Source organism: Candoia aspera, chromosome 10 (assembly GCF_035149785.1).
Source record: "Candoia aspera isolate rCanAsp1 chromosome 10, rCanAsp1.hap2, whole genome shotgun sequence".
NCBI lineage: Eukaryota > Metazoa > Chordata > Lepidosauria > Squamata > Boidae > Candoia > Candoia aspera.
The window spans coordinates 2,536,533-2,557,470 of NC_086162.1; the positions used below are offsets into that span (position 1 = coordinate 2,536,533).

The following is a 20,938-nucleotide window of genomic DNA, read 5'->3' on the forward strand; positions in this document are numbered from 1 at the left end:
TGCCTGAAAAGTCATATTTTGACTTTTTAAAGGTGTTATGTCATATTTCTGCTTAATTTTGTAACAAATGTCATATTTTGGTGATATTTTGGTCATTGGCAACCCTCCTGATAAGCCAGCAAGTTAGAGGCAGCAAAGAAAGTGAGAATTTGCCTGTTTTTTTTCTTTTTCTTATTCGCTCCCCAACTGAGGGAGGGGTGTGTGTGTGTGTGTGTGTGAAAGAGAGAGAGAGAGGTGGGAACAAAGGCTTCTCCCCTGACCAGGCCTGGAAAAAACGGTGAGAATTTGCCTGTGTTTTTTTTTCTTTTTCTCATTTGCTCCCCAATTCAGGTGTGTGTGTGTGTTCGAGGTGGTAGAGTCACGTGAGAACTGCAATCTGATTTCAACATGCCTAAAAGTAGATGTTCAGTGAGTGTGAAATTACGGCATCTTGTTCAAGAATTTGGGGAGCAGATTTTCAGTAACAATGGTGATATTTGTTTTGTAAATTGTGTGAAGATAAGGTATCGGCCCAAAAGCATTTTAATATTCAACAACATTGTGACACCATGAAACACAAGAGTTGTTAAGCAAGATTCACTGAGAACAGGCAACGTCTCCTTTTTGAGAGAGCTGCTTCTTCAACTGCAAGTTCATCCAGTCAGAATTTTGTAAGGATCTCTGTACAGTGATGGTCACTTCAAATATTCCCTTAAGGAAATTAGGTAGTGGTAGCCTCAGGCATTTTTTGGAGAAGTACACCAGTCACCCGATTCCAAATGAATCAGCTGTAAGGAAAAATTACATCTTTGCCTGCTATGAAGATGTGTTAGAAAAGATAAGATCTGCTGTTGACAATAATAAGATCTGGGTTTCAATAGATGAAACAAGTGATGTAAACGGAAGAGATGTAGGCAGTGTTATTATTGGCACTCTGAAATGTGACAAGACTGGTGAAGTATTTCTTCTAATGTGTGAAACTTTACAAAAAGTAAACAATTCCACTATTGCTATGCTCCTGGATGATTCTATGAAACTACTGTGGCTGGATGGTGTAAAAAGGGGAAATATCCTTCTCTTTGTAACAGATGCCTCTCCATACATGACTAAAGCAGCCAAGGGACTTAAACTTCTTTATCCCAAAATGATCCATATGATATGCCTTGCACATGGTTTACACAGAGTGACTGAAGAGATTCAAAGCAACTATCCTGATGTAGATAAGATAATTTCAAATGGGAAAGAAATGTTCATTAGAGCTCCACTTCAAGTACAAAAGTTCAAAGAAATTGCTCGTACTTTGGCTGTCCCTCCCCAACCTGTCGTGATACGTTAGGGGACTTGGCTGGATGCGGCTATGTATTATTTCACAAATTATGCTTCCTTGCAGCGGATAGTTAAAGAATTTGACTGTTGTGAATCTACCTACATCAAGATTGTGCAAGATTCCTTTTCTGAAACCTTGGCTGGAAACTTAGCATATATAGGATCTAACTTCAGTGGATTATTAAGAGCAATCACCCACCTTGAAACTGTGGGAATGGAACTTAGTGATGCACTGAACGTTGTAAAACAAACAGAGTGATTTAAAGCAAGCAAAGGGGAAAGTGGCTGAAAAAATTAGTGATAAACTGCAAGGAGTGCTGCAATCTAATCTGGGTTATTCAACACTTTGCAAAATAAGTAATGTTCTAAATGGACTCGAAGCAAAATTTGAAGACTTCAGGCCAGAATTTTCTCCAGATGAATTTGCTTTTTTCAGATTTGTTCCTATAACCTCTTGTGATGTCGAACAGAGTTTCTCCAGACACAAGAACATACTGGTGGACAACAGAAAGAGTTTTGAGTTTGATAACCTCAAGATGCACGTGGTCATCCAATGCAATTCTGCTGTTAATGAAAACTAATCCAGGGATGACCATTTTACTTTCAAAATGTTCACTTGATTCCTTCAATACTAGCACTGGAGTGAAGTATTAGCACTGGAGTGAAGTGAAGAAGAATAAACCTTTTAATTTGTGTGTGTATGTGTGTTTGTGCGTGTGCGTAAGCACAGATTTTTAAAAATTGGGTGCTAATTTCAGAAAAATTGTAAAGTCATATTTTTGCTTTAAAAGTCATATTTTTGGCTTAATTGGTCATATTTAAATGGTTTTAAGGTCATAAATGTTTGCATATTTTAACATTTTTAGGTCATAGAAATCCTCGCCCTATTGATAATTAAACTACTGTACTTAAAATGTGATCCTCTTAAGAAAAAAGGATCCACTAGTAGTTAATGATTGAGTAGATCAAGTAATTGCAGAATCTTAAAACTGAGATGTAATTATTTTCACATTGGATTTAAAAATGTTTTTGTCATGACTGCAGGAAGCAGAACTGATGCAGCTTGCAAGTGAAAAAATGATGTTGCAAATTACAACCACTGAAGTTGATAAATATTCCTCTTGGAATTTGAAAACATTTCCTTCCATCTTCTGGGAGAGGGAATTATCTGGTGTAGAAATAGCAGTGAAGCGGTCTCAAGCATCTCATTTTCAAATATAAGACAATGTTTTCCAACTCCTGTGTTGCTATCCGTCTAGTGAAATCCCTGGCAAGAAATCAGGAAATATCTTCTGCATACCTCTTCTTGAGTTGAGGGGTGTTTAGAAGAGAGCACTATCATGCACAGGAATTATCTGGGGGCAAGGAAGTTTAAGTGAGAAAGCAGCCTCTGCACATTTTCTTCTCAGCTACAAATTCTTGTTTCTTCCTGGGAAACTAAAACAATTGATTTCTAACAACTATGATTATTTTATCTTTTCAGTCATGAATGACATCATTGGGGGCATATTCAATAAAAAGTTTATGGATGAGCTGTTTAAGCCGCAGGAGCTTTATTCCAGGAAAGCCCTGAGGACAGTATTTGAGCGGTTGGTTCATGCCTCCATCATGAGACTGAATGCCCCCAGTATGGATAAGGTGAGGTCGAACTTTTCAGTTTCTTCAAATATCTTATGAATCCAAGTAACCCTGTTTTTATCAAGAAAAGCTGTTATCAAGTTCACACAAGTTGAAACATTGGAAGTGGGGATATATCTGAAATATTGATTCTCAGTGCATGTATTTAATCACATCATCATTGTCTATAGACTTTGCAACTAAGGACAAAATATAGTTTCATAGTATATTTTGTAGTCTTATGAAGTGTCACTGCACATGTGCATGTCTTTTTCTGCTTTCATAACCAACAAGCTCTTTAGCCCTTGAAACATTGAGCATCCTTCCCTAGTCTTTTTTTTTATAAAGCTTTATTAAATTTTTCAACATATACCTAAAATGCATAATTTTTTTTTTTAAGATGGCGCTGAGGCCAGGTGTGTTGCAGGCGGGTCCCAATGGTAGTTTGTTTTAGTATGTGGCAGCAGGTTAGTGGTTTGGAGAGTTGGATGAAGAGGTGGTGGAGTCTCTGTGGAATTGGGCTTTTTCCCCATTGGACCTGGCGGATGCTGCGATTTGTTACCCCCATTAAGCTGGGCTGCGGTTTGGGATAGAATTGCATGCAGCCTAGGGCTCACCTCCTTGGTTGGACAGCTGCTGGCTGGATTGTTGGCTGGAGTGCTGCTTTCCCCTGGACAGCAGTTGGAAAACCGGACTGCTGGGTGTGTGGAGCAGCTGCAGCACAAGGAGCAGCTATGGTGCTCTGAGCAGCACCCAACTGCACGGCAAGGGAGGAAACAGCGCCGGTGGCGACAGGAGACTCTCAGCTGGCTGGTGTGGAAGTGCAAGCTCCAGCACAGTGACAACGGAGGCAACAAAGCAATTTGGAACTAAGATCAAGGGATTTTTTGGGGTAGGGAATGGGCTGCAGCAGACGCGAAGTTGGGCTGAGATGTTGTTTTTGGCTGTATCCTCGCAGCTGTGGCTCTCCTCCCTCAACCTGCCCGTGCAGCCATTTTGCCTTCTCCGTGGGTCGGAGTGTCAAGAAGGGACTGGCAAATCTGCAGACTCCATGGATGGATGGACTGGGGCTGGGGGTAGGAGAGGGTGTTTCTTTCCCTGAATAGGGTCTGTTCCCTGCCTCCAGGTGAAAGCTGGGGGGGAGGGGGACTGATTGATCACCCTCAGAGTTGTTTGTTGCTGGCTGTGTGAGCCCCTGCCAATCAAGTGAGAGTGGATTGGTGGGGGGGATGAGAGTATAGGGTGGAGTAGGCCTACACTTGGAGGTGCTGAGTGCTAGAAGAAGCAGAAGCACCCGGGTTGACGGCCCAGAAGGAGGCTGTGACTGGAAGTGTGTGTATGGTGGTGGTGGGGCTACAGGCTTGGGCATGGATCGATTTAGCCAGGGAGAAGGGGGAGGTTTTGGAGGAGTGGGGGCAGGCTGTAACATTCTGGTAGTGACAGGCATGGGAAGATATGGGAGATGAGGAGTGGGCTGCACGCGGGGAAGGGGCCAGAAGTGTCTTGTTCCTCTGGCACATTCCAGCTCCTCAAGCTCACTTCCGGGCCCCGGTTGGCAGACTTTCAAGGCTGGGCTGTTGGCTGCTGCTACTGAATGCCAGGTTGGTTTGTAATAAGGCCACCCTCATCCATGACTTGATTGTGGATGAGAAAGCTGACCTGGCTTGTATTACAAAGACATGGCTGGGAGAGGAAGGGGGAGTCCCCCTCTCTGAGATATGCTCAGCTGGTTTCTGGGTGTGGCACCAGCCAAGACCCCAGGGTAGGGGCAGTGGGGTGGTGGTGGTCATCCGAGACACTTGGGAGGCATCCAGGGGCGCTGCTTCTCAGATTGCCAGGTATGAGACCCTGTTTGTTAAGTTGGGCTCTAGGGATCAGCTGGGACTGTTGCTATTGTACCAGCCTCCCACTGCGTAGCAACCTCCCTGCCTGACCTCCTTGACTCCGTAGCCAGGCTGGCAGTGGAGTTACCCAGGATTATGGTCTTGGGGAATTTCAATCTGCCTTCCTTGGGGGTGGGGTTGGAGGTGGCTTGGGAGTTCATGGTTACCATGACAGCCATGGGCCTGTCCCAAGTAATCCAGGGCCCGACACATAATGGTGGTCATTCGCCTGACCTGGTTTTTCTGTTGGAGCAGTGGCAGAGTGCTCTGAAATTGGGGGAGGTTTTGGTTTCTCCCCTGTCATGGTCAGACCACTTCCTGGTGAGCCTCCAGTTCTCTGGCGCCACCCCCCTCTGCAGGGAGGCTGGGCCTATTAGATCAGCCTACCCCAGGTGATTGATGGACTCAGCTGGGTTTCAGAGGGAGCTCGGGGTTGTTCCAGGAAGTCTGCTTCATGGTTCAGCCGAGGCCTTGGTGGCCGCGTGGAATGAGAGAGCAGACACAGCTTTGGATTGGATCACACCTGAGCGGCCTGTCCGTGCCCATGGCTCCTGTGGCTCCCCTTGGTTTACGGAGGAGCTGAGGAAGCTTAAGAGGTCTAAGAGATGCCTGGAGCGCCACTGGTGGAAGACAGGGAGCGAAGAGGACCGAACACGAGCTGGAGCCGTGATTACAGCCTACCTCATGGCAGTAAGGGCGGCAAAACATGGCTGTTTCTCCACTCATTGCATCTGCAGATAGCTGCCCAGCGGCCCTGTTTCGGGTGACCCGGACTCTCCTTGGAGGGAGTAGTTCGGGGGTCTACCTTCAGGGCCATTGTGAGGAATATGCTGAGCATCTGGCAGGTAAAGTTGCTCGTATTCACTCTGCGTTGAACTCCAGCCTTGATGCAGGGCCAGAGAGGGCTACAGGGGCTGAGTCTTGCATTGTTATCTGGGAGGAGTTCGAGCCTGTTGAACCTGAGGAAGTGGACAGGGTTCTTGTGACTGTTAGTTCAGCCACTTCTGTGTTAGATCCGTGCCCTTCCTGGCTGGTCAAGGCTGCCCGGAAGAGGACACGTGATTGGGTTTGGGCGGTGGTTAATTCCTCTTTGAGGGAGGAGGTGGTCCCACCTCTCTTAAGGAGGCAGTGGTGCACCCCCTCCTGAAGGGGCCATCGCTCGACCCAACCAATCTGGATAGTTTTTATCCAGTCTCCAACCTCCCCTTTCTAGGGAAGGTTGTTGAGAAAGTGGTCACACAGCAGCTTCAAAGGGCTCTGGATGAAGTGGATTATCTGGACCCCTTTCAGTCAGGATTCAGGCCGGTATATGGGACTGAGATGGCATTGATCACGCTCTTGGATGACCCCTGGTGTCAGGCTCTGCCTGCTACCCAGTAAAAACACAGACACTAGCGTAGGCTTAGGTTCTGGATTTATTTGAGTAACAGTATGCATGCCCTTTAAGAAAGCTGAGAGTGAGTGGAGCGCGCCGGAACGGGATTTAAATAGCCCGCGCCGGTCAGGGCTCCACCCCTCCTTACTCTGGGTGCGCCCCCGAGCCCCGCCGGTTCCGTCGTCGGTAGGTGAGGTGTCGTGGAGCCCCTCCTGTGCTCCGGGCGTTTCCTCGATTGCTTCCCTGGCCGGTGATGGTTCATTGCCAGGCGATCAAGTTCGTAATCTCTTTGACAGCTCGGGCGCACCTCTTGGTCTGGTCTTGTCAATTGCTTTCTTTGCAACATTGTATCTTTCTCTTCTGTGCCGCTGGCTAGAGTTGATACTTTGTTGCCAGCACCTATTGCTCTCTTTTGTTACCTAGTTGCCTTTTCCCTTAATCCACCAGGGACCCATTTCCCTGCATTGTCATGCAAGCCGTTGTGATGTCACAAGCATCGCAACGGTGATCATGACATGCTGCCCCCCTTTGAGAAGGTTAAGCCGCAGGTTTGGAGGGATAGGCGGTATGGAAGGTGCGGATCAGGTCTGGAGCCTGGATGTCGCGGGCAGCGACCCACTCAGGTGCAGGAAGTGTTTCCATTTGATTAGGTATTGGAGGGAGCCCCGTAGCTTGTGGTAGTCAAGTACCTCCTTTACTTCGAAGTGTTGCTGCCCGTCTATCATCACTGGTGGGGGGGCGTGCGTGGGTGCCACCGGGAGGGGTCACTTGCTGGCTTGAGTAAGCTGCAGTGGAACACCGGGTGCAGTCTCTTTAAATTATGGGGCAGGTCCAAGCGCACCGTGACTGGGTTCACGATCTGTGTCACCTGGAATGGCCCAATAAACTTGGGGGCCAGTTTTTTGGATGGTTGCGGTGATTTTATGAATCTGGTGGATAGGTAGACCATGTCCCCCACCTGAAACGTTGGTTGTTGGCACCGGTGTTTGTCTGCTTGTATTTTGTAGGCGGTTTGTGCCTCTTTAAGCGCGTCTTTGATGATCGGCCAGGAATCTGCAAGTTTCGTACCCCACTCACAGGTGGCTACTGCTGGGGACGGGGGTTGGGGTAACTCAGGGATGGGGACGAACTCCCGACCTGACACCACCCCAAAGGGGGTTTGTCCCGTGCTTTGATGTATTGCGTTATTGTATGCGACCTCTGCAAACGGCAGTAAGTCCACTCAATCGTCCTGGTGGTAATTGATATAGGAGCGAAGGAATTGTTCCAGTGTGGCATTAAGGATCTCCGTAGATCCGTCCGTCTGGGGATGCCAGGAGGTTGACAGGGCTTGCTGGGTACCTATCAGTTTTAAAAAAGCCCGCCAGAACCTCGAGGTAAATTGTGTGCCCCTATCGGTCACCAAGCGGGAGGGGCAGCCGTGTAGGCGGTACACGTGGACTAGGAACAGTTTCGCCAGCTGTTGTGCTGACGGGATCGAGGCGCAGGGGATGAAGTGGGCTTGTTTTGAGAAGTAGTCTTTTACTACCCATATGACCGTTTTCTTTTGGCTAGGCGGTAAGTCCACAATGAAATCCATTGAGATTTCATCCCACGGGTGGGAGGGTTTAGCCACAGGTTGCAGCAGCCCCTGGGGTTTGCCAGCCGGCCGCTTGGCCATTGCGCACACTGGGCAGGACGCCACATACTGCTTGACGTCCTTCCTCAGCGAGGGCCACCAAAACTGCCTCCGAGTTAGATGTAGGGTTTTCAAGAACCCAAAGTGACCAGCCTGTTTGCTGTCGTGCAATCTGTTGAGGATCGCCTGTCATTGAGAGTCGGGTACGTATAACCTTCCCTCCGCCCACGCGAGGTCCTGGTCCATGGTGACCTTGTTGGGGTTGGCGAGGAGCCAGGGGTCTGATTTTAACGCCGTTGCAAAATCGGACCGTAACCCACCTGGCATTTGCGGTTGCCTGCATCTAGGGGCGGGTTGCGCCGGGGTTGCTCGTGAGGGGGGGCCAGGCTGTCCCCGAGCGCGCCCCCGGGTGACCGCCGCCAGACCCGGCTGAGAATCAGAGAGCACCGTCCCCATGATGTCGGAGATGGGCTCCGCATCCTGTGGCAGTCGGGAGAGTGCGTCTGCCAGGAAATTCTTTTTCCCTGGGATGAACTTCAGCTGGAAGTTGAACCGGCTGAAGAACTGAGCCCAGCGGATTTGTTTGGGGCTGAGGCGTCGGGGCGTGTGGAGCACCTCGAGGTTGCGGTGGTCTGTCCAGACCTCAAACGGGCAGGTCGCCCCTTCCAACAGGTGGCGCCAAGCTTCCAGTGCTGCTTTAACTGCAAAGGCTTCCTTTTCCCACACGTGCCAGCGCCTCTCTGTCTCTGAAAATTTTCTGGAGAGATAGGCGCATGGCTTCAGGATTCCAGCGGAATCCTTTTGCAGCAGGATGGTCCCTATGGAGAAGTCGGAAGCGTCCACCTGCACTACAGAAGGCCATTCGGGGTCCAGGTGGGATAGAATTGGCTCCACTGTAAAGAGCGCTTTTAACCTGTCAAACGCGGTTTGACAGGCGGGAGTCCAATTAAGCGCGGCCCCTGGGTTTTTTACCTTGCGCGTCTCCCTGACGCCTTTGGTTTTCAGTAAATCAGTTATGGGCAGGGCAATTTCCACGAGCCCCCTCGTGAAGGACCTATAGAAGTTTGCGAACCCAAGGAAGCTTTGAAGCTGGCGCCTGGTGTGTGGGTGCTCCCAGCTCAAAACTGCCTGAACCTTCGCTGGGTCCATCTCTATGCCCTTGTCAGAGATTCTGTAGCCTACGTAGTCCAAGCGCGACTTGTGGAACTCGCACTTGGACAGCTTGGCGTAAAGTTTAGCTTTCCGGAGTTTAGTGAGGACTTGCCTCACTAACCTCTCGTGTTCCCTCTGCGTCCTCATGTAGATGAGGACATCATCCAGGTATACTAGTACGCCCTTGAACAGATGTTCATGCAGTACCTCATTGATGAGTTGCATGAAGACCCCTGGGGCCCCCGCCAGACCGAAAGGCAGTACCTTGTATTGGAAGGAGCCCAAGGGGCAGTTGAATGCCATTTTCCACTTGTCCCCCTCCCTGATGCGGATTCTGTAATGCGCCTCACGGAGGTCGAGTTTGGAAAACACCCTTCCCTTTGACAAGTGTGCCAGCATGTCCTTTACGAGGGGTAGGGGTTATTTGTTGGATAGGGAAGCGGAATTTAATCCGCGGTAATCGGTGCATAGTCTCAGGGTGCCGTCCTTCTTTTCACGAAATAGGACGGGTGCTCCAACCGGCGAGTTCACTGGTTCTGTGAAGCCGCTGGAGAGGTTTTTGTCCAAGAATTCCCGCAGCGCCGCTAATTCTCTCTGGGTCATGGGGTAGATCTTGGGCTTGGGTAGTGGGACGTCTGGGAGCAGTTCAATTGTGCAGTCCGTCTTGCAGTGGGGGGGTAATTGGTCCACCTCTTCTCCGAAGACGTCTGCAAAGTCCACGTATTGCTCCGGCACTCCTTCGGGGGGGGGGGGTTTGGTCGACGACCTCTGCCCTCCCCACCGTCAGAGCAGATGATTTGTCCGGTGTCGGTGCCTGGTAGACCCCGTCTTTGAACGTGATGGAGCATGTCCTCCAATCTATGTGTGGGTTGTGGCATGCTAGCCAGGGGATCCCCAGCACTACTATGGGTTTCCCTACCTGGGTTACCACAAAGTCTATGGATTCCTTGTGGGTGCCCATTGTCAGGGTGACCTTTCTGGTCCCCTGGGTGGCCGGTGTCCCCCCCCCCCCCCCCGCTGTAGAGCCGTCGAGTTGTTGGAACGCCAGCAGTTTAGGGAGGAGGGCAGTTTTAGTGCGGCGACAATGTCTGGGTGGATCAGATTTCTGGAGCACCCAGAGTCCACCAGAGCCTCGACCGCGATGGCTCTAGGGCCATACGAGAGTTCAATTGTCCCTGCCAGGATGGTGCAATCGTCACTCACCCTGGGGTTGTTGCGCCCCTTCTTTACCACCTGCCCAGCGGCGCTGCTTAGAGCAGGTGGGGGGCGTTTTCCGCCGGCTGTTCTTGGGCGTCAATCGCGTCCCCTGCGAGGTAGGCATCCGCTTCCTCATCCAGGGTTGCTAGCGCTCCTGTCAGACATCTGAGGGGGTTAGATGGCTTGTGCGGTGTCTTCGGTGTTGGTCTGGGCAGGCGATCCGTTGTCCTGTCTTTGAAACAGTCCGCCGCTCGGTGGCCCATCTTCCCACACGTGGTACATTGCCCACGGGCAAGCCTCCGTTGTTGGTCTGCGTCCCAGGTCGGGTCCAACTGTGGGACTGGTCATCTTGTGCTGGGAGGGATTTTGTCATTTGCGGTCGTGAGCAGGAACGTGCACTGAGCGTGCTCCGCTTTTCCGGCTAGGCAAATCCACCCGTGAAGGGAGGCTGGGTCGTCCCTGTAGAGTGCCCATTGTAGCACCTCCCGGTTGAGGCCACCCTTGAACATGTCGATCAAGGTGGCCTCAGACCATTCCGGGATTTTGCCTGCGAGGACCTTGAACTCGAGGGCGTAGTCAGCCACCGCTTTTCTTCCTTGGCGAAGTGCTTTAAGTGTGCTCTTGGCCAGGGGGTCCTCGAAGTAATGCTTCAGCTCAGCTAGGAAGTCGTGGAAATTGGCCAAGGCTGGGGCTCCGGACTCTGACATCTGCACGTACCAGTCCGCAGCCCTGCCTTTGAGCTTGGTGGCCACTGCCGAGATTTTGGCTGCTTCTGTGCCGAAGGAATGGCCGTATTGGGCCATGTAGTCCCTCGCATTCGTAAGAAAGGACAGGTTCGTGGGGTCTCCGTCAAATTTTACGGGGAAGTCTTTGGCGAACCCCCCAATTTGTGGGACCCCTACCTGTGGGTGGTGAGGGATGGCCCCCACTGGCCTGGGGCCACAAAGCCCTGCGACAGAGTCTCATGCTTGGCCCCTTCTGCTCGGGGTTGTTGACGGGGTGGGTAGGGTGCCCCGATCCCCTCTTGCCCACTGTGCCGCCTCAGTCTTTGAGCGCTCACCTACTATCGATGCCAGGGACTGGAGCATGTGTTCCAGGTCTCGTACCTTGGCTTCCAGGGCCGTGACCCTGTCTCGCGTGCCCTGGTCTGCCGATGTCAGGGACTGGAGCATGTGTTCCAGATCTCGTACCTTGGCTTCCAGGGCCGTGACCCTGTCTGGCGTGCCCTGGTCGTCTGACGTCGGTGCTGCCAGATGCTGTCCGGTCTGTAGTCTTGCGCCTTCCTGCTCAGGTGTTTGGGGGTAGTGGAGCCTCCAGGTGGAGTAGGGTGTTCCCGTCTGGGGTCCTGCTCCGCCGGCCCATGTGAGGAGTTGTTGGCCCCCGACTTCGTCTTCCGTCGGGGCTCTCCCATCTGGGCTGGAGCTCCAGGTCTGCAACTGGGGTGCGGTGTGGGCAGGGAGGGTGCCCGTGTCCCATCTCGGGTGCGCCGCCTCCAGCAGCAGCTGTCGGGTCGTCTCTGCCTCCTGCGGGCCGTCCTTCACGCCTCTGGTGCGAAGTGCTGACTCCATGGCCGTCCCTGGTTCCGTTATCGCCAGTGGATCTCTCCCGCGGAAAATTTTCGTCCCGTGGAGCTTGGCGAATTTGGTTTGGTGACTCTCAGGTTTATGTCAGGCTCTGCCTGCTACCCAGTAAAAACACAGACGCTAGTGTAGGCTTAGGTTCTGGATTTATTTGAGTAACAGTATGCATGCCCTTTAAGAAAGCTGAGAGTGAGTGGAGCGCGCCAGAACGGGATTTAAATAGCCCACGCTGGTCAGGGCTCCACCCCTCCTTACTCCGGGTGCGCCCCCGAGCCCCGCCGGTTCCGTCGTTGGTAGGTGAGGGGTCGTGGAGCCCCTCCACGTTTCCTCGATTGCTTCCCTGGCCGGTGATGGTTCATTGCCGGGCGATCAAGTTCGTAATCTCTTTGACAGCTCGGGCGCACCTCTTGGTCTGGTCTTGTCAATTGCTTTCTTTGCAACATTGTATCTTTCTCTTCTGTGCCGCTGGCTAGAGTTGATACTTTGTTGCCAGCACCTATTGCTCTCTTTTGTTACCTAGTTGCCTTTTCCCTTAATCCGCCAGGGACCCATTTCCCTGCATTGTCATGCGAGCCGTTGCGATGTCACAAGCATACTGATGATACCTCACCCCAAACTGTTGGATCACCTGACCCAGCGGCCTCACGTAGATGGTAAATAAGAGGGGCGAGAGAACTGAGCTCTGCAGCACCTCACACAGTAGGGGCCATGGACTGGACCTCTCCCCTCCCACCAACACCTACTGGAACCAACCCCGGAGGAAGGAGGAGAACCAGTGCAACACAGTGCTGCCCCTCCAACTCCTGAAGCCGGTCCTGAAGGACACCATGATCAATGGTATCGAAGGCTGCCAAGAGGTCAAGAACAGCAAGGATGGTCACATTGCCTCCATCCCACTCCCACCAGGTGTCGTGATCACCGTTGCGATGCTTGTGACATCGCAACGGCTCGCATGACAATGCAGGGATATTAGGATGGCCCCGACCCTGTTGGCTTTCCGGAAGGCCTTGAAAACCTGGCTTTGTGCCTGGGCCTGGGGCCCCAAGTGTGGGAAGGGCCCCATTTCATGGTTATGTTAACACCATGGCTTTTAGATCGCTCGGCTGTATTTATATTTATATTTATATTTTATTTTTATTGTTTTATATTATGACTGTTTTGATGGTTGTTAGCCACCCAGAGTCACTAGTTTGAGATGGGCGGCAATATAAATTGAATGAATGAATAAATAAATAAATAAATAAAAACTAAACGGAATGAAACGAAGAATACTACAAGAAAAAGAAAACTAAAAAAGTGTGAAAATACAAAGAAGACTATTACATGGTGACTTCTGACTTTCTACAACGATACACATAACTCATCAATCTCTTACTCTAATTTAAACTAAAATAAGCATTATTTCTATAAAGCATTTCCATCTATATGACATTCTCCTCTAAAACAAATTCTCTCTCCCTCTTAAAAAAATAAAAAACCTTTTTTAACATAATTATTCACCTAATAAGCAAATAGTCAAATATCCTACTTCACTAAAATTTTACTCCTCTCTGCCTACTAAAATAACAAAAAATAAATTGTCATTTGGTTAATATTATTCAACAACAACAACAAAAACCAAGAAAAACAAAAGGATCCATCAAAGCCTTTAAAAACCCATCCTAATAAACATATTTAGGCAATTAACCAAAGCATCTATATACTTAAACATTATACCTTACTACTATTGTGTGTGTGTGTTTGTTTTCTATCCCGCCTTTATTATTTTTTTTATAAATAACACAAGGCGGTGAACATGCCTAATACTCCTTCCTCCTCCTCTTCTCCCCACAACAACAACCCTGTGAGGTGGGTTGGGCTGAGAGAGAGTAACCGGCCCAAAGTCACCCAGCCGGCTTTTGTGCCTCAGGCAGGACTAGAACTCTCAGTCTTCTGGTTTCTAGCCCGTTGCCTTAACCAATAACTAAATAATTAAATAATATAACCTTTTAGTGTCCTTTTACCCAAGGTAAAATCATTATCACCAAAGCAAAAACATCAATCTAAACCTTTAAGAGACCATCCTGATAAACACATTTAAACAATTATCCGACTTCAAAATAGACTAAGGCATTTACATACAGTATCTCAGTATTAGACACAAACCCTCTTACAAGTCTCAAATTCGGCAGCCAGCCTTGATTCTTGGTCTCGATTTTCCAGGAACACAGCCAGTGGTATCTCTCCCTTTGTACCCGAAACTCTTCTTTCTTCAGAATCAGAGTTAACAGTCCAATTTTTCTCCCTTCATTTTTTGACTTGGAAACCTTAATCCTCATTTTCTTCTTTAAAGCAGCAGCACTACTCTCAAAGTTATTTTTACTCTTGTCTTCTTTTTCAAGTTGTTGATAGGCTTTAGACTCCACAAGTTCTAAGAGACGATTCAGGGCTTGGGTGACGTCAAGATAGAGTTCTTTAAAGGTCACTTTCATTTCTTCCATGTCTCTTCACAGTGTGTTATCAGGAGAAAAAAGATGTAAACAAAAGCCGTTCTCACAGGAAAGCAGAGGCAGATAGCTCAAAATTCAACTCCGCAGATACAACAAAGTAGATAAATCTTTTATAATCCTCAAAACATTAAGAAAATGGCAACAAAAAAGCAAAAATCTTTAAATCCCAATATTACCATTTAAATATTAAAAAGCCCACATTCCAAATTAGTAAATTCCAAAAATAATGAAAGTCACCAAGAGATTCACATTTCTTTATTGCAAAAGGCCTCTCTTCGGTAACAAAGAAACAAAAAAAACCCTTGGTGTTTTTAGAAATCGGGTTGCAAGATTTAGTATCCGTTTTACAGCTTCGGTGTAGCCCCGAACTTGATGACAGTCCCACCTCCCAGCATTCTCAATCATGGATTGATTGCAGGGACTCAGTTCCATGAGCCCCCCGTAAGAAAATCCTGTCCGGAGAAAAAGGATGATTTCCTGGATTCTCCTTACCTCCAGAGAATTCTTCAGGCCGCAGGGACCCAGCCCGCACCCAGGAAATGCTGCGCTGCCGGTGCTGCTTAAAAAAGCAGTACCGCTCAATCTGTCATTCCCCACAGGAAGCCAGCATCCTTCCCTAGTCTTGTCCATTCCATCAAACTTGCAAAATGGCAGCCTGGACTCTCAAATTCAGCTTCACTCACTCATGTTCAATCCTTGTTTGGTGGATTTCCATTCATATCACTTTTGTTCAGTAGTGTTGATATTTAGCTGCCAAGAAGTTATTTGCTAAGGGAATCTGAATATTTAATTACTGTGTTTACACATGTATCTTCAATAAACTACTTCTCTTTTTCAAGAAACTATGTATGTGGTGAGTGGACAAAATGTCATATATATATATATATACAGACAGTCCTCGATTTATGACTGTTCGTTTAATGATAGTCTGAAGTTACAACGGCCTCAGAATGGGTGCTTTACAGCCTGTAAAGCACTTCCAAGTGTCACAAAATGTCGCATTCCCCCCTGCGGTCAGATGATCACATTTTGGGCACTGGCAACTGGCTCGCATTTATGACTGTTTGCAGCATCCCAGTCATCTGATCACATTTTGTGACATTTTTTGTTGTTTTCTGGCAAAAATACCTATTGGGAAGCTGGATTCGCTTAACGACCACTGTAAAAATGATCGTAAAATTGGGTCCGGTCATGTGACTCAGCTTATGACTGCAACAACTTACTATGGAAATTCTGTTCCCAATTCTGGTGGTAAGTCGAGGACTACCTGTACATGAAAACATTTGTTTATTTACTTACTTTATACATACACACACATGTATGGTCTAAGTTTAGGTACATGACTGCAGATGTGATAATGCCTGGTAAGTTTGCTGCTGAGATCATTTGCTTTGCCAACTGAAGATTTTCATTTGACCTCCTGCTTCTTTTTCCCTGTTGCTTCCATTTATTATATTGTGCTGTTTATTATATTGTGCTGGTAATTTTAATATTTTTAATTTTTAGCCTCACTATGCATTTAGGTAAATAATTTGCAATATGTTGTTGTTAGGTCCTGGCCATGAATTGCAGTGTATTTCCTGCATTTTAACAAACATTGCACTGAAAGCTAGCCAGGATTATTCGAATTCTTCAAGAAAAATCCTGCTAGCTGTATTAAAATGAGATGTTAAATCAGTTATTGTGATGTAACAAAGCGTAAGTAACTACATAAATGCTGCTGCCCCAACTTGGCCTCTGTGATTTAACTGGCTGTCTCTTGCCTTATTCTATAGCTTTATGATCTAATGACTATGGCTTTCAAGTACCAAGTTCTCCTCTGCCCTCGACCCAAGGACCTTCTGCTCATCACTTTCAACCATCTGGATGCCATTAAGGATTTCGTCTACGAATCACCCAAAATTTTGAACCAAATTGATGTTACTTTTCGGAAGCTCATTGATGTATGAATGTCCTATGTTCTGTCTTCCATTCAACTGATGCCTAACTGTGCATAGTTACAGGAAAAAGTATAAAAGGCAAAGTAAATTACAGAAAGAATTATAGTTTTGTCAACAATAGATTTAGCTGTCTGGGAATAAAGACATTGGAAAGGAACAAGTGAGTTGCGCATCAGCTATATTAATATGACACCCTGAACTGCAGACTAGCCAGCCACATTTTAACCTAGAACATTATGCATACCCAGACTGTACAGTTAGTTTATGTTTCAGTCTCTCACACCCATCCAAAAATCTGGGACAATTGAGTAAACTATAGTTTAGTTAACCATACTGTAAATGGAGTAGAATGAACAGTGATGGTAAATCTGCAGATACACCATCAGTGAAAGCTCAAACAGGACCATCAAGTCACATATAATACAAACACGTATGCTTATCAGAGTTATATCCATGTTAAACATATATTTTAAACATTAGAAAAAGATTTTGAAATTGATTCTAAATCTCATAAAACAAGCATGTTGCATCTGCACCCAGATTTTCAGTTTGATCATTGGAACTGAGAGTTTTGGCTTAAAAAGGAACAGTGGGGTCCTGCAACTGGTCACTGAAACGAGTATAATAATCTGTCGACAGATATAAGGCTATATGAAATGTTTGGTCCACTTAGCTCTGAAATGGACAAGAATTTCTAAGAACTCATCAGATGTCTGTTCTGATTCTCTTCCCTAGACTTACAGCTCACTCTCTGCTGGGGAACTTCAGCTTATCCGGCAAACACTGCTCATCTTTTTCCAAGACATACATATCAGGGTAGGTATATTACACATTACTTCCAGGAACTAGAACTGTGTGGTGTGATAATGGTAAAAAGGAGATGTTTAGCATAAGTGATTTCTAAGTGAAGCAGTTTTATTGACAAGTCTTGGTGTTACTTCATAGGTTTCCATTCTCCTAAAAGATAAAGTGCAGAATTCAAATGGCCATTTTGTGCTGCCAACCTCAGGTTCAGTTCCTTGGGGAACAGAGATCCCTGGACTCATCAGGTGAATCTTTTGTCTTGCCTTTTCCCTTAACTGTCCAGCTGGATCAGGTGCTGACCACCTGCCCAATGGATGGTGGATCCCCAGTTTCATATTGCATGATATCTTTTGGGGGACAACAGTGTTTATAAGGTTGGGGTCATGGGTAAATTTCTCAGTCCCCAAACTCTCCCAACTGTTCTATGAGAAAAAAGACAACAGTATTTTACAATGTTACAGACTTTTTAACAATAAAGGAGATGAAATTCAGAGGATTCAGTTCAGCAGTGGAGGAAATTACGTTCTTCCTTATCGGGAAGGCTCATTTGACCTTCATGGAGACAGAGTCATTAAACTGGGAACAAACATGTAAGCCATGGTCTGCGGATTTTCAGTTTGGGGCTTTCAGCAACTTTCCTATGTGCCTATATATCCGATTTGTCTCTAGATACAGCATCAGCCGACCTGTAGAGACAGATGCATCAGGGGCCACTAAAAGCTTGGCATCTCATGTTAAGGTCAGTGTCTTTGATTTACCCTCAGAAACACTGAGCACCACTTTGGTATATATTTCATTTTGTTTGTGTATTTCAGGTTCTAAATCCCTAGATTACTAAATTGGAACAGACTTTCTCTCTAGAAGCCATTTTTCAGAGAGTATTCTCCAGAACTTCTATTAATGATGATTTTATTTTTCTTTCTTCCTGTTGTGATCTGACTATATCAGTTGCAATTACTATTAAGATGGATTCTGCTTTACTGAAGGGCTAATTAAGTGAAAGAGAGAGAGAGGGAGAAAAAGTGGTACTTCAAGCCCACTGCTTTCCAAATAGGAAAAACTGGGAAACCTCTGTAATTGGCACCAATAATATCTCACAGCTGTTATAACTTAACATGTTTCTTTCCATAACTCTTAGAAATGTTGTCCATGCAGGAGAACACTGCTCCCAACCCTCTTGCTAAAGAAGAGCTGAATTTGTTAGCCAGGCTGATGGGTGGCTTGGAGATCAAGAATCCCCTCATCAAGGAGGCTGGTTTTCGTCTGAATCTCTTTACCACTGATGAGGAGGAAGAGTATGATATTTGGTTTTGAATGGTAGTGGCAGTGGTGGTGGGTCTTTCCTCTATCCAGAGTTGCATTTGACCTTTGAAATATCAGAAGCCATGCTCCAGAAGTGAGTTAAAAACTAACTTTCATCACTGGGGGAGCAGGCAATGAATTGTAGTTGAGTTTTTATTCTTCTCTCTTAAGACACGCTGCCCTGACTCGTCCAGAGGAATTATCCTACCAGGTTATCAACATCCATGCAGACCAGGTAGACATTTGTTGCTGTGTTCATTCTTGGGGGAAAATGAGTAACACAGGATTCAATTTGTATATATAAGCTTTTAAGTTTCATATACCTCTTGATGTTTTTGTTCCAGTTAATAAACTTGAAAAAACTAGATGTGTTTTAGATAGCACATATTTATAAGAAATACCCCATTGTGTTTGTGGATGTAGTCTGAAAATAATTTTTCTGTGCAAGAATAGTTAGAAGCTTCCAAGGACCCACATGTTGGTTGTTCCTTGTGGCTGACATTCAGTGAAATATAGCGTTGTCCCCAAACTTTATATAGTATTATATATTATAACTCACAGTCATTGAGAGGCCCCTCCTTCTCCATGAACTGCAACATGCCCAGATTAAAAGGTATGAGAAATAGAGGTGATGCTGTTGTGGGAGTTAACTAAGTCCACCTACCAATGAGAGGATGTGATGCTTTCCTAAATTAGCTCACCAAGTTTTCAGGAAGGCAGAGCGACTCCCACTATCCTGATACCTGCTGGAAAACTCAGTTGGAATTTGGAAGTCCAACAAACTTCTGACCTCTCTTCTTGCTGGTTTCACTGAATTTCAGCTGTTGTTTTTGAATGCCAGTAACAATATAGGGACGCGGTGGCGCTGCGGGTTAAACCGCTGAGCTGTCGATCGGAAGGTCGGCGGTTCGAAACCGCGCGGCGGGGTGAGCTCCCGTTGTTAATCCCAGCTCCTGCTCACCTAGCAGTTCGAAAACATGCAAATGTGAGTAGATCAATAGGTACCGCTTCGGCGGGAAGGTAACGGCGTTCCGAGTCATCATGCTGGCCACATGACCCGGAAGTGTCTATGACAATGCCGGCTCCAAGGCTTAGAAACGGAGATGAGCACCACCCCCTAGAGTCGGATTCGACTGGACTTTACGTCAAGGGAAACCTTTACCTTTACCTAACAATACCACAGTGGTATTGTCGATGTTAGAATAGATTTATATTTTTCCCAAATTTTAAGAATAGACGATCTAATACAATGATTGTTAAATGTTTTATTTACTTTCAATTTGTTATACCATAAGAAGCCGTGCCATCCAAATTTTAAATCATGCCCTTCTAAATTTAGTAATTTATGATCTTGTAGGGTGATCCATTCTTTTAACCATAATAGACCACATGCCTCATAATATAGCCTGAAATCGGGAAGACCCAAGCCTCCTCTTTCCTTATCTTCTTGTAGTAATTTAAATTTAATTCTTGGTCTTTTCCCTTGCCAAATAAATTTTAAAAGATCTTTTTGCCGTAATTTAAAAATTTTATCAGTTATAAATATTGGAATAGTTTGAAATAAAAATAGCATCTTCGGCAAATTGCAGAGATTCGTCCCATAAGTGATAAATTTAATTTTTCCCACCTCAATAAATCTTGTTTAATTTCCTTCCATATTTTAACATAATTATTTTGGAATAAATCACTAGTATTGGCTGAAATCTCTATCCCTAGATATCTAACTTTTTTAACACTATTAAATCCTGATTTAATTTCTAATACATTCTGATTATTTTGTGGCATATTTAAATTTAACCTCTTCGTTTTTTGATTATTTATTTTAAAACCAGCTAATTCTCCATATTCTTGTAGTGTCTTTAATAAGTAATCAATTGATATTAACAGGTTTTGTAAAGTAATAACTAAATCATCTGCAAAGGCTCTTAATTTATATGTTTCTTGTTTAATCTTTATCCCTTCAATTCGATGATCCTTTCTGATAGCTTCCGTTAGAACCTCCAATACCAATATAAATAATAAAGGAGATAGCGGACAGCCTTGCCTTGTTCCTTTTTCTATTTGACATTCTTGTGTTATCTCTTCACTGATCACAATTCTGGCTTTTTGAAATGTATAAATTGATTTTATTGCTTTTATAAATATATCGCCAAAATCCATCAATTCTAAAGTCTTAAACATAAAATTCCAATTTAGGTTGTCAAAAGCTTTTTCAGCATCTAAAAATAACAACATAATCTGTTTTTCATTATGAAATTGAGCATAATTATATTTAAAACCGTCCTTATATTGTTTTTTATGTATCTTTGGGGTAAAAAACCATTTTGGTCATAATTATTTCTTGAAGTATTGTTTTTAGTCTTTCAGTTAAAATTAAATATTTTATAGTCATTGTTTAATAACGAAATAGGTCTATAATTTTTGCATAGTGACAGGTCTTGTTTTTCTTTTGGGATTAGTATGATATTTGCCTCTGACCAAGATTTTGGTATTGGATTTCCTAGCAGAATGGCATTCATTAAATCTTTAAGTGGTAACAAAATTTGATCTTGAAAATATTTATAATAACCTGCTGAAAATCCATCTGGACCTGGAACTTTGCCTATTTTCAGTTTTCTAATTGCCTCTATAATTTCCTGGGTTGTGATGGGATTAGTAATTAATGCTTTTTGGTCT

At 45.8% G+C, this 20,938-nt stretch overlaps 2 protein-coding genes across 4 annotated transcripts in view; one reads left to right on the top strand and one right to left on the bottom strand.

Moving 5' to 3' along the window:
• The window catches only part of THRAP3 (thyroid hormone receptor associated protein 3), a 185,043-nt gene that overhangs the window by 43,829 nt on the left and 120,276 nt on the right, over positions 1-20,938 (bottom strand). The window lies entirely within an intron of this gene.
• OSCP1 (organic solute carrier partner 1) overlaps positions 1-20,938 on the top strand; it is a 35,289-nt gene that overhangs the window by 9,490 nt on the left and 4,861 nt on the right. Inside the window, exons 2-9 of one of the 2 annotated variants that reach the window (XM_063311775.1) lie at positions 2,789-2,943; positions 15,992-16,159; positions 16,892-16,972; positions 17,102-17,205; positions 17,422-17,550; positions 17,630-17,699; positions 18,116-18,255; positions 18,434-18,497. In XM_063311775.1, coding sequence (XP_063167845.1) covers positions 2,789-2,943; positions 15,992-16,159; positions 16,892-16,972; positions 17,102-17,205; positions 17,422-17,550; positions 17,630-17,699; positions 18,116-18,255; positions 18,434-18,497 — 911 coding nt within the window. The remainder of the gene's footprint in view (positions 1-2,788; positions 2,944-15,991; positions 16,160-16,891; positions 16,973-17,101; positions 17,206-17,421; positions 17,551-17,629; positions 17,700-18,115; positions 18,256-18,433; positions 18,498-20,938) is intronic. The other variant, XM_063311776.1, reaches the window with a different exon arrangement.